Below are 12,244 nucleotides of genomic sequence, written 5' to 3'. Positions count from 1 at the left end.
AAGAAACACACAAACCTTAAGTTTTTAATTTGACACAATCTCTTAAAAAACAAGCAGCTCATGGCATGAGATACTGATAATAACCCATCAAAACTGGCCAAAGAAAAACCTTATAATGCATGTTTTCAAAGACCAGAACGGATTTATGAGTTTAGGACACAACTGACAAACTCAAATGCATAATGGATTACCACTGGCTTTTGGCCAGTGATTGGTTTTTGAAATCCAAAAAAACAACATTGACTTCTTAAGTCACTTTTTTGTGATGTCTTTTCAATGCATTGGTCGTCTGCCAACAACAACAAAAAATATTTCTCAGAAAAAAATGATAGATGCGATTCATTCAATTTATGGGCATCTAATGTAATCAATTTAGTTTCAATTCTTACTCAGCTGTTTTTGTGCCTAATGGGAGAATCATTTTCATGAAAACATAAAAGCAAGAAAGAGATCTGCTGTACAGGTCACTGGACCAGTGACATACTTGGCTTAAGAAACGTTACACCCATAAGTATTTATAAAAATATATTTCACAAAGTAGGAAACAATACATGGATATCTTAGATTACAATACAGAGAGTAGCTAATTAAACATACAAGTGTATGAGCATTAAAGCACAGTAGAAAATATGATTTGCATGAAAGACTATTTTATATATACTGTCCGTCCAAGAGAATCCCATCGAGACAAACAGAGTATGCACGCAGCTCCAGTGCCAGATCCCCATGTGCAATAGCTAACGTGCATAGACAAAACCATCACTTCAAAGAAAAGCTAAGAGAATCAGCAATGATTCTATGTACATATTTTTTTTTTTCTTTTTGCTCTAATATCATACAGTGCAGCACATTACGCATGTCTGTTTCTGTATTTCATACTCAATGGTTTCTGACTTTTGATCTAAAAAAATGGCAGGGGTCAAATATAAACATGAACTAGATGATCAGCTATTGTGCTTAGAATGATCACTGATATAACTGTGTATAGTACATATAGTGGTATATGTATATACTATAGTATATACTATATACACACACACACACACACAGTATCAATAACATATTATATTGTCTTTCCTGGTCAAGAACAAATCCTCTGTGGATTTCACAGTTCAGTGTAGTTAACGAATATCACTATGTGAATTTCAGTACAGAAATGTAGTTTTAAAACTTTTAAAAAACAGTGATGCAGCAGAATGAAACAAAGCTGAAGAGGAAAAGCTGGAAACTTTAAATTAAACAATTGCACTCAAATAAATAAAATGAAATTAAAAGTACAAATATACTCAAACCTGTAGCACAAAACAGACAACTGGCAATGAATATTTATATATTTATATAAAACATACACAATAATGAAGAAACACATCAATGTTCCAAAAAACATTGGAATACGACTGTATTTAATGCTTGCTTTTGTAAAACGAAGGCCTCATTGTTCCCACAATTCTCTTGTTGTCCTCAATTCAGTCTTACACACACTCTAATCATCTTTGAGTGTGAATCACGCTTAAAGCATATGGATACAAAGGGTTGTATAAAGCAAGCCTCAAGGCTTTTCCAGTTTACTCGAGAAATCTGGCCATGTAGTATCAAAGGGTCGATTCTTATCTCAGCAGGCAGATCCTAAAGCCAGTGTGATGTATTTTCATTGCGCTCGCATTTGTTAAATCACACATACATTCATAAGTAATGTAGACAATATATTGCTATTTAGTTTACCTTCTTTTAAAATGTTCCTTTATCTGATTGGCTAAATGACGTCAAGAGATCCGTTGTCGCTGGGGAGCGGTGTCATGAGGCCTCTGCAGTCCTGTTTCTCCGGGCACAGTGGGCTACAAGGTGTCCCAAATGTCCTCTTTCCATCCAGACTTTTCAAGCGACTACCAAGAATCAAAGTTCTGATGCCTCTGGTGGTCACAGTGAACAACAAATACCCAAAATACTGCTAGACACTCAGTGACGGTAATCTAAACTCACACTCCACAAGAATCATTGACCTCCTACTATAGACACTGTTAAGTTCTGACGTTACGATGCACGCTGATGTGGTAGATGACTAATGCTATTAGGTCTCGCTAAGAAGTTTTTTTTTTTTAAAAGGCGCTCCCCCCACCCCACCCCCCTTAACAGCAGTGTCTAACATCCCCGTAGCATAATACACACGTTATGTGGATGAAAGCAAAAGGTCCGTAGTGCTTGGAGGTCAAGTCTCTTTGTCGCTCTCGCCCACGGAATAGAGCTCGCCCAGTCTTCTGAAGCGCGGCCCCCACTCTCTAAGGTAGTCATAGTTCTGGTCCGAGTCCGAAGAGGCCGTTTCGAGGGAACTCAGGGAGCCCGCAATAGAGCCCCTGCCCTCATAGCCGTAGATTTGAATCGAGTCATATGGTGGAGCCGTGGGGTCGTTGTCTGCCTCATGAAGCCGTACGTTGATGAATTCATCTACGTCTACTCCGTTCGGACCCGAGTGCTGACCTTGTCTGGGCATGAACTGCAGGTCAGGCTTGATGTCCTTCCTGGGCAGATAGCCGTTGATGCCATCTGGGTTCTGCAGGGTGGCGATGTCAAAGGCCTCCGTGTCCTCCTCCCCGCCTCCCTCGTCATCATAACGGATGATGTTCTCCCTCACGTCCTCGTCGTCTTTGATGATTAGAGGCTCGTTCTTGTGTCTCCTCAATGTCACAAACAAGACCACGATAACTGAAAGGCACAAGAACATCCACTTAGTGATCTCTGCCTTTGCCTTGTGCAGTTATTCTTTCACCAAGTGCAGTTTAGATTCAGATTTACAAGCAACATTTCTTTATAATTTAAATAATAAAAAAAATAAATAAATAAGAACTAAAAGAGGCAACTGAAATGACCTACCGAGAAGTAGAATTATACAAGCTAGAATAGCAATCAGAGCTCCCATGCTGAGACCAATGGGTAGAACAAAAGCCTCGACGTTACACGACTGCACAATGCCTTCCCTGCTGCAGCCGCACACCCTGATAGTTAAAGTGTTCGTGCTGCTCATTGGAGGCTCTCCGTCGTCAGACACAACGATGGGAAGGAGGTACGTCTCCTGTTTCTGACGCCGAAAGGAATCGTGCTTGGCAAGAACGCTGATCGAGTTATCTAGGGAGAGATAAAGTTTGGCTGTGATGTATGAAATCAAAGACAATCCATCCAAGTAAATGGTAGGGAAATGATATGCTATTAAATTTACAACAAGACAATGTCAATCCCAGCCATAAATAAACAGATGGATATAAATAGCATCATCTCTGCCGTCAATCTCTCGCAAAGGCTACGGGAGTAGTGAAAGTGTATCAGGAAAGCAGACAAAGAAACAAAGTACTGGAGCCTCCACTGGTGCTTCTTTTCTGAAGTTGTAAATTCATTATCTGCCCTCTACCTCAAAGCATGTGTTGAAGCTCTCCAGTGTCTCAATGAGCTCTTTCAGTTGATACACTGCATAATCTCCGTAAAAGCCTGCAGTTTTTATTTCAAGAAAGAAAATAAAATCAGCTACTGAGTGAAAGGTTTAGATAATACCTCAGATAGATACAACACTATAACCAAGTTATGGAAAAAGCTTTATCATTTAATAGAGTCTTGGGAGAAACCAAGGCAATGTTAATGTATGTATTTATTTATTGCTTCTCATAAGGGCGAACAAATGGAAGTTCATCATTTAAAACTACAGAATGAAAGGACATCAAGGAACTCACTGGAACAAATATCGGTAAACTGAATAGGGTTGGAATTTAATTTCCGCTCATAAACATGCTAATGAAAAATGTAAATATGGCTTTCTTTTTGTTTCCCTGAGATCACAAAGCAATTATCTGCAAATGCTGTGAGATGATTTATCAATGTAATTAAAGTTCCATATTTTTTTTATGTGTCACTATGAACATTGTCCTGAACTAATGTATCTTATTTCTCCAAAGAATATTCACTGATATGCAGTCCTTATTCGTTGCTTTGATTATCTGACTATTATTTTCACGTGCCTACGCAGTTATGGCCAAATTAAATCTTCTTAGGTTTAAGTGCATTCGAACATTTCATACTAGACTCATTTATAGCAAAATGAAGACTAATACAACATTGTGACAGTATATGGGAGCTATTAAGTTGTGTTCAAGTCTTCAATCTCTTTTTTCAGGGCACAATACCCTGAAGCACAAATTTTAAGGTCGCAGTAACTGCTGGTAGTTCCCAGCTCACATCAGCCTCTCTATGTCACCATCCACTGCAATTACAGTTATCATCACAAACATCCTCCACAACTCAGATCCAGAGGTCTGCTTCAGACAACCTGCCTGGTGTGTGCAGGTAGGAACCATCAAAGACCGCATGTGTGCCTCCGTGATGAGCATATCTAGATCATTGCACATGATCTTTGAGACGAGACTTCAGAATGGATAATCATGCAATTAACTGCTACTGAATAAAATGTACCCATAATTGTGTGGTAAGTTCTCAGAACATAGGGAAAATATGATTCATAATGTTATGACTGAAAGAGAATGTGACTTAATTCAAGTGTGTGAAGACTTTATCTCAAAAGGTATGTAGAGCATAGCCAGAAAAAAAATCTAAACACCAACATTTTATTTTTGTCCATACAATGATAGTCTGTGCTGTTTTGGAAACATTCTTCAAAATGCCTTATTTTGTGTTCCACATAAAAAAAAAAAATAAAGGGGTACAGATTTGGAATGACATGATAGTGAGTAAATGATTGTTATATTTGAGTGAACTATCCTTTTAAGGGACTCTAACAATACACAAAGTTGTGCTTTTTAATCATGAATTGCAAGTAACAACATATACTGTGATGAAAAGAAACAGGATATAGCACAAATTTGGACATGTTGTCAAATTGCTGCAGAAGTTTTGATGCCAGGCGCGATCAAACACACATGCACACATTCGCACACAGCAGAAGAGATGAGAAAGCGGCCTTAGTGCATCAGACGCCTCGGGCTGTGCATCAAAGCCTGGTGTCCTTACAGAGCTTTCTCCTGTCTCTGTGATGGAGTGGCCATCTTTAACCTGAACTCACTCAGGCTGACTCATAATACATGCTGCCTCTCAAGATATCACTTAGATTGTCACTAATGACATTCTGCCTGTCTGCTTCATCTCTCAAGGTCTGTCTTTGTCTTAGTCAAATTGTTCAAAGCTTTTCCTGTCATTGTTTTCATCTTTCTTTTATTTTTTTCCTTGTAACATTTCTATTTTTCCCTTGTTCATTCTAATAACAGACATAACATATTTCCTAAAATGTATTATAATAAATTATAATTACAACATTATAATGTAATATGTATTATAATGATAAGTGGAAGTGTTATTTACATTAAAATATTTTAATAATAATAATAATAATAATAATAATAATAAGTACTTCATATCAGTCTATTCTTAAAACTATGTTGTCTTTACATTGTATCACAGCACAAAAAATAAACAGCAGAATACATATATAAATATTACAATAAATAATCTGCTTTGTATATTAATATACACACATTAAAATAAATCAAAATTGAAATAGAAAATTAGCCTAGTGTTAATAGCTGTACTGTTCTTAAATTCTTAAATTTCATTTTTAAACCCCTTTCCTTTAAAAAAAAAGACAATAAGAAACCATAGTTTTAAGTATAACATTTTTTTTTTAAATAAGTTTTAAAACTGTTTATTTAGGTTGTTTTTGAGACCTTTACCAATAATAATAACAATTTGATTTCTTTACATTCATATATATATATATATATATATATATATATACTGTATATATTCAGTCACGTAACTCAAAACGCATTACATAGAGTATGAAGATCCACAATTTAATTCCTTTTGACTCTCATTCTTACTTTCATATTAACTCAAAACATGACTGTCCCTTGGAAGGCAAAGCTTTTTTGATGTAACTTCTGATCCGTCTGCTTCAAAAATATCACGTTTCCTCTTTTTGGTGAGCAGCCAAAACAACAGCTCCTTCAACGGTCAGCCATAAGACCACATGCCAAATGGAACTAGATCAATAGTTCTCTCTCAAGTCTTCGAAAGCATAGTGCAATACTAGGTTGTACAGTTAGAACAGCAGGAGCACAGTGTGAAAAGGAAGGTTGGATAGGTTATACAAAAAAAGAAAGAATAAAATCAGTGTATTTAGCAAACAAATTTAGAACCATCTGCTGCACAGCCTCAACTTTGAGTAAGTCACCCTACATCGAGTTGCATTGCTAAACCTCGGCTTGGATTCTGTTCATTTGCTTTCTTTCAAAATGCACTGGGGAGTACAAAATAGCTGATGTCCAGACAATTGTACATCTGCTAACTTTTGGGTACACTAATTCTGCCAGATTTCCCCTTCAAACGCACGCCACCGGACTGCACTTGACACACAATGTCTCTCTCTCTCTCTCTCTCTCTCTCTCTCTCTCTCTCTCTCTCTCTCTCTCTCTCTCTCTCTCTCTCTCTCTCTCTCTCTCTCTTTATTTATATAGCACTTTATACGATACAAATTGTTTCAAAGCAGCTTCAGTAATAAACACTAAAATAAAACAATCAATTATGTAAATTTCTCCAAAAATGAGACACATTAAAATTGTGCTGCTCCACAAAGACAACAGTGTCATTATTAAGCTCCAGTCAGTTCAGTGTTAATTCTAACTCATACTCAATGTTAAAAAAAAACACACCTGTGTTCGTATCATGGCAGTTTGGGAATTATATATCCGGTGAGTGCCATAAATGCTGCATTGCGTTTAAACGCAAAACAAACAAAAAAAAAGGATCCTGAAAAAAAGGATCCTGGATCCATTGGTCTCGACCAGTCGAACCTTGCTAAGTGAGCTGAACTGTGACTTGGAATCTCATATGAAAGTATTTTTCCCCTTTTCCCCTTGTAGTGAAATGGTCCTCACTGCAGAAAACAAAATCCAGGGGGAGGAGTTGGGGTGCTACTTCTGTAGTCAGTCACCCGCATATTTTAATAAACTGATATAATTCATGCATTTCCACGTCATTAGAGTTCACAAACGTCATTCCATTCGAAAAGCTCGACTGGTTGAGATTGTTTTCCAAGATGGATCATGCCTGTATACGCAAAGTGTATTGTCTGTATAAAGTATCTTCTTATTAAACTGTCTGTACACTTATAATGTTCTCAATGTGTTAGTATGTGGCTATTTTGAGCCTTGTTAGTGGTATTAACTAGCGATTTCGTTTTACATATTCTACGCCCTATATACTAGCGTTATAAGCTAAACAGTTTGTAGAGATATACTCTTTACATTTGATTATCATGAAAACAAATCCTAGAGAACGGTCGACTCGGTACCAATGTCTTATTAGACCCAATGTTCATTTTGTGCCTGATGTGTCCTTTAAACATTCAGCATGCAAAACACAACAATGGTAACAATTAAATTTTATATATTATTTATTCTTTTTTAGTTACTAGAACTCTCATGTGAGTGAACTATACTAACCAAGCGACATACTTGTCAGCACAACATACTATTTCTATTTCACTTCAATCGGTTTGCATGTTTTTACAGCGTACAGAAGACAACCGTGCCATTAGTTTGAGTTAGTTCAATGTCGATGTTTAACAATTCACCAATTAAAGTCGTATATGAACTTACCTAAATTGTTTTTGATGGTGAAATTGGGATTGTTAAGCACCTCTAGGCGGTAGTGGAAAGTGTGTCCCTGGGAAGGATTGTCTTTGTCCACAGCGCTGATGGTCTGAATCACCTGTGGACACAGACACACAGAGAGGGACCGGTCATCCATTACTCCACTTTTGACATCATACGGGGCCAGACATTGACAGCAGACAACACGGGATGAGAAATCTGTCTCATTCACTCATAAAAGTAGAGACCCTAAGCTTAGGGGTGCGGCTTTGGCAGCCCACTTTTCTGTGCCAAGTCCATCTATATATCTGCCACCCCTGTTCAAGACAAGTTATTTTTCTTCATGATTAACAGCGCCCTGAAAAGCAGGACCCCACCGTCATCATTCCGGTTATTCTTTTCCGCACATGGATGGAGAATGTTCTCACGGTGAGTGTGTTAGAGGGCGGAGGATGAGGAAGTACATACTAATACTGTTAGTCACAGACACTGCATGTCAGCTAGAGCGATGCAGGCTCTGACTGGGCCTGAATGGATCTGATAGTTTTCGTTTTCTGCAGAGGGAGAGAGTAGCTAAAAAGGGCCATCAAGGTGTCGCTGGCTTCTCTCTCTTAAATCTATAGGCTATAATTTACCGTAGCTGACCATTACGGAGGAGCTTTGAGAGGGAGATGCAGCTGCCGGGCCAGATTGATGCCCTCTTACCTGTCCAGGTTTGCCATTCTCACAGAGAAAGGCTTCGTACTCGGTGGCAAACTCAGGGGCGTTGTCATTTATGTCCAGCACTTTGATTGCCACTATGGCTCTGGAAATCTGACTGTGGTTTCCTAACACAAAAAAGAGACAAGCTATTAAAGCTATGAAAACAAAAGTGCAGTGGCCAAATATAGAAGGGTGCTATTGCAAATCCCAGGTAAATAAAATGACCCAGTTACTGTATTTCCATTCTCTTTCTGCCTCACAACCAATTTCTTTCTCTCTCTTTCTCTCAATCCCCCCCATACTTATCCTCTGGGTTGATGGAGAGACAGATGAGACGCATCATCCGTTTGAGCTTTAGACATTATCAAGTATGCAAAACAGGATTATGGTGGAAAAAAAAAAAAAAAAAAAAACATTCAAAGTGCTTTTGAAATCCCCTGTACAGGTGCATGTTTTATACATGAAGGTTAAAGAAATGAATATTAATAAAACGGTGGCAGATGAAGTCTAGAAGACAATAAAGGGCAATTTAATTAGATTAACTTTTCATTGGAATTATTCATTGGCAGTAATTTACAGTCCCTTTTGAGGACCCATGTAAATGATTGTATTTAATTAGGGTTGCAACCACTGACTTTTAAAGCAATTATCTATTCGTCTGGCTTTAGCGCATGGCAATTCAGGGCGCACTGCTGTAATGTGTGACACTTAGAACAGCACACAGCATTTGAAATGAATTTGACCTGTCAATTAATTTCCCTCATTGATCGCCCTTTAAGAAAGAAAAACAAATATACTGTATATATATATATATATATATATATATATATATATATTTGGAGCCTAGAAGAAACATTTAAACATAATGCAATAGCGCAGACTCATATTCATAGTCATACTGTGTGGATACTTCTGTTCAATTATGTTTCACCATGCAAAGGCATCAACCAAAAAATAATCCACATTTGTTGGTCATGTCAAAACACTGAAAAAGACAAACATTTTTCAAACAGCCCTTAAATAATTCAGTTTATTCTACTCTTTGAGCTCTTAGACATCTTAAGTTAATTGTATATGACAACATCAGTATTTGTTTTCCTCCTCCAGGGGAAATTTTTTGGCTCCAATACCCGAATAATGTAGCTGTACATGCCAATCAAAATGAATCTCGAGGTTTATGGATGGCTTGCGCAGTGTTTATTTCTGGTCCACAGCTTGTGTTTAATAAGTTCTTTATCCAGTCAACAGATGTTCTTTTATCTGTTATGTACAGCAAACAGCTCTGGCATGAGTAGAAATTACTCATTAGATGTCCATGAATTGACTGCTGTGCTGTTAAATTCAGTAAAATCTCAGTGTCTTCAGTTTCTGAGAGGAAACTTTTACACCTTAAAATCTGTCGATGGTAAATTAATACCCGAGGTGTTAGGAAAAGCTTTATTTTACATTGGCTTTTATGGTTCATTTAAAGTTAGAATTTTTTTTGTGTGTGTGTCTTTTGAGATGTTGAAAATATACAAGCATGTGTTTCTCCATTGTAAATCTTATGAGATAATTATATATAAAAAAAGGTGTTAATTGTGATGTGACATTTGTATTGGTCTGTAAGCGCCTCTAGATTTAAATGATCTCTTTGCACATTACTGTAATGATCTCTTTGATATTATTATACAAGCATTATGAAACACAAAACATTTATTGTTTCAATCAAGAAGAGAAAGAAAGGGAAAATGAACTTACGAACTTCAGCGGCTGTCACGGTGATATTGTGCCACATATCCGTCTCTCTATCCAGAGGTTTAGCTAATGTGATCTTCCCGTCATCAACATTAATGTTAAACTGCCTTTCTAAATCTGTGTGTCTATCAATAAAATACCTATAGAAGGAAAACAGAGAGAGAACAAAACAGCATCCCTTAGTATATGAGGTAAAATGACCCCAATATTTTGGTAAAAGCATTTTATAGAATATTCAGTGGCAAACAAACCAATAAAAATGCACACAACCTATGATATCAAAATATTGTTTTTTAGCATCATGTTTTTATATGGCATGATTATCACAATTTATTATTTCCTGAAGATATGCCTTTTCAACCTCACCTCACTCGTACAAATTTGTATGATTTTTGCTAATTCGTACATATTTTACGAGATTCCAAATTCATATAAATTCATACGAATGACCTACCCCTGACCCCGCCCCTAAACCTATACCCATCACGTGGGTTTAGACAAATCGAACAAATTCGGATGAGTGAGAAGCTTTTAATCACTTGTACGAATTCACTCAGAGATGTATGGCATATTTATTTTCAACCCAGTTCATATGCACCAACAATTTACCAATCTTTGAATCATCAAGGTGATGTCTATTTGGGCATTGTCTCGAAAACAAACCGTGTGTGATGTATAACTGTCGAGAAAGCCCTAGTGGATGAAGAATGGGTTGTAAAATAAATAATTTGAAATAATTCATTGGTCTGCATAGTGAACGTGAGGAAAATGTTCAGCCGTGGTAAAGATCCAGAGACTGAGGGTAGAAAGTCCAGGAGGAGTGCTGTACTGCTGTGCAGGCAGCCAGACAGGATTCCCACCTGGGATCAGTCTCCAGGAGGCTGAGTGGATTTCAGTCAGGCTCTGACAGCTCCACGTACCACTGAGAGACAGACCCTGAAATGTTCTGCTATGTGTCAATCAAACTGACAAAGTTACTGTGGGGGATGGAGTGGGAGGAAAAAAAATAACAATCAAATCTGTAATTAATTATTTCTTGGATTTTGTTTAGGGTGTACAGAAAAAAAAATCCCTTATCCTAATTATGTAGCTTAGATTTTGATATACTGTATTGCATGTGCAATGTTTGCATTTCATTATTTTGTTTAAATGTAAGACTACTCTCACTTTAAGAAATGAATTTCTTCACTTAATTTATATAAATTTGAATTTATTCATTAAATATTTTTTGAGTGTTGAGTAAAACCAGTCAAGATTGAACAACATAAATCAGACATTGCTGATTATCACCCTTTTCATTATCAAGAGTCAAACAAAATATTACATATTAATATTATATATAATATTAATATATTAATTATGGTAGCAAAAACAGCATTTAATTACAAGTCACGACACAAAATGATAACATATAAAGTGCATGTTGTTGATTAGTATTGCTCAGGAGCTCTACTTGCTAATGTAATTATACTGTAACCTGAAGTGTGACCATTTAATGGCATTACGCAAATGGAAATGGTAAAAGAGAGAGAAAAAAAAAAAACGCTTTCCATTGTGATGTTAGAAAAAGAAAATGTGATGCCTTTCGTTTTTAATATATTTTTTATATAATTTTTTCATTATATATATATATATATATATATATACATACACACACACACACAGTGTATATATACAGTGTGTATGTGTATATATATATAGAACTTTTATTTAAAAAAAAAATCTATTCCTTAAAAAAACAAACAAACAAAAAAAAAAAACATAATAGAACGCCCTCTAGGGATTCTTAATTATTATCTAGAATAAAAGAGTAATTACAGGGACTTTAAGAGAAGGACAAGTAGAAGAAGAAGAAGAAGAAGAAGAAGAAGAAGAAGAAGAAGAAGAAGAAGAAGAAGAAGAAGAAGAAGAAGAAGAAGAAGAAGAAGAAGAAGAAGAAGAAGAAGAAGAATTGTAAAAAAGAAAGTATTGGTGGTCTGAGAGGTCAGACTGATGAGGAGGAATATTTCTTTAAATTACTGTTTCCATGACGAGCTGTGATTAAAACAGACATTTAAATTTTACCAGAGTCCTTTAAAATCCACAATTACAGGTGTAATTTCAGGTTTTTTTCTTGCTCATTTCACATTGATTGCTTCTATTGATGTGACATCCACACC

The 12,244-nt window shown here is 36.5% G+C and overlaps 1 protein-coding gene across 2 annotated transcripts in view; it reads right to left on the bottom strand.

Annotated features, from left to right (window-relative positions):
• Positions 1-510: 510 nt before the first annotated feature.
• Positions 511-12,244, bottom strand: part of cdh8 (cadherin 8) — a 96,179-nt gene continuing 84,445 nt past the window's right edge. For both annotated transcript variants that reach the window (XM_039669559.2, XM_089129367.1), the window contains exons 8-12: positions 10,089-10,225; positions 8,352-8,473; positions 7,653-7,764; positions 2,869-3,120; positions 511-2,700 (exon numbers count right to left, since the gene is read on the bottom strand). In XM_039669559.2, the coding sequence (XP_039525493.2) occupies positions 2,207-2,700; positions 2,869-3,120; positions 7,653-7,764; positions 8,352-8,473; positions 10,089-10,225 (1,117 nt within the window). In that variant the 3' untranslated portion in view covers positions 511-2,206. The remainder of the gene's footprint in view (positions 2,701-2,868; positions 3,121-7,652; positions 7,765-8,351; positions 8,474-10,088; positions 10,226-12,244) is intronic.

This window comes from Pimephales promelas, chromosome 1, assembly GCF_988280905.1.
Source record: "Pimephales promelas chromosome 1, fPimPro1.hap1.1, whole genome shotgun sequence".
Lineage (NCBI taxonomy): Eukaryota > Metazoa > Chordata > Actinopteri > Cypriniformes > Leuciscidae > Pimephales > Pimephales promelas.
The sequence above is the reverse complement of the archived record's forward strand: the minus strand, read 5'-3'. Positions and strand labels throughout refer to the sequence as shown.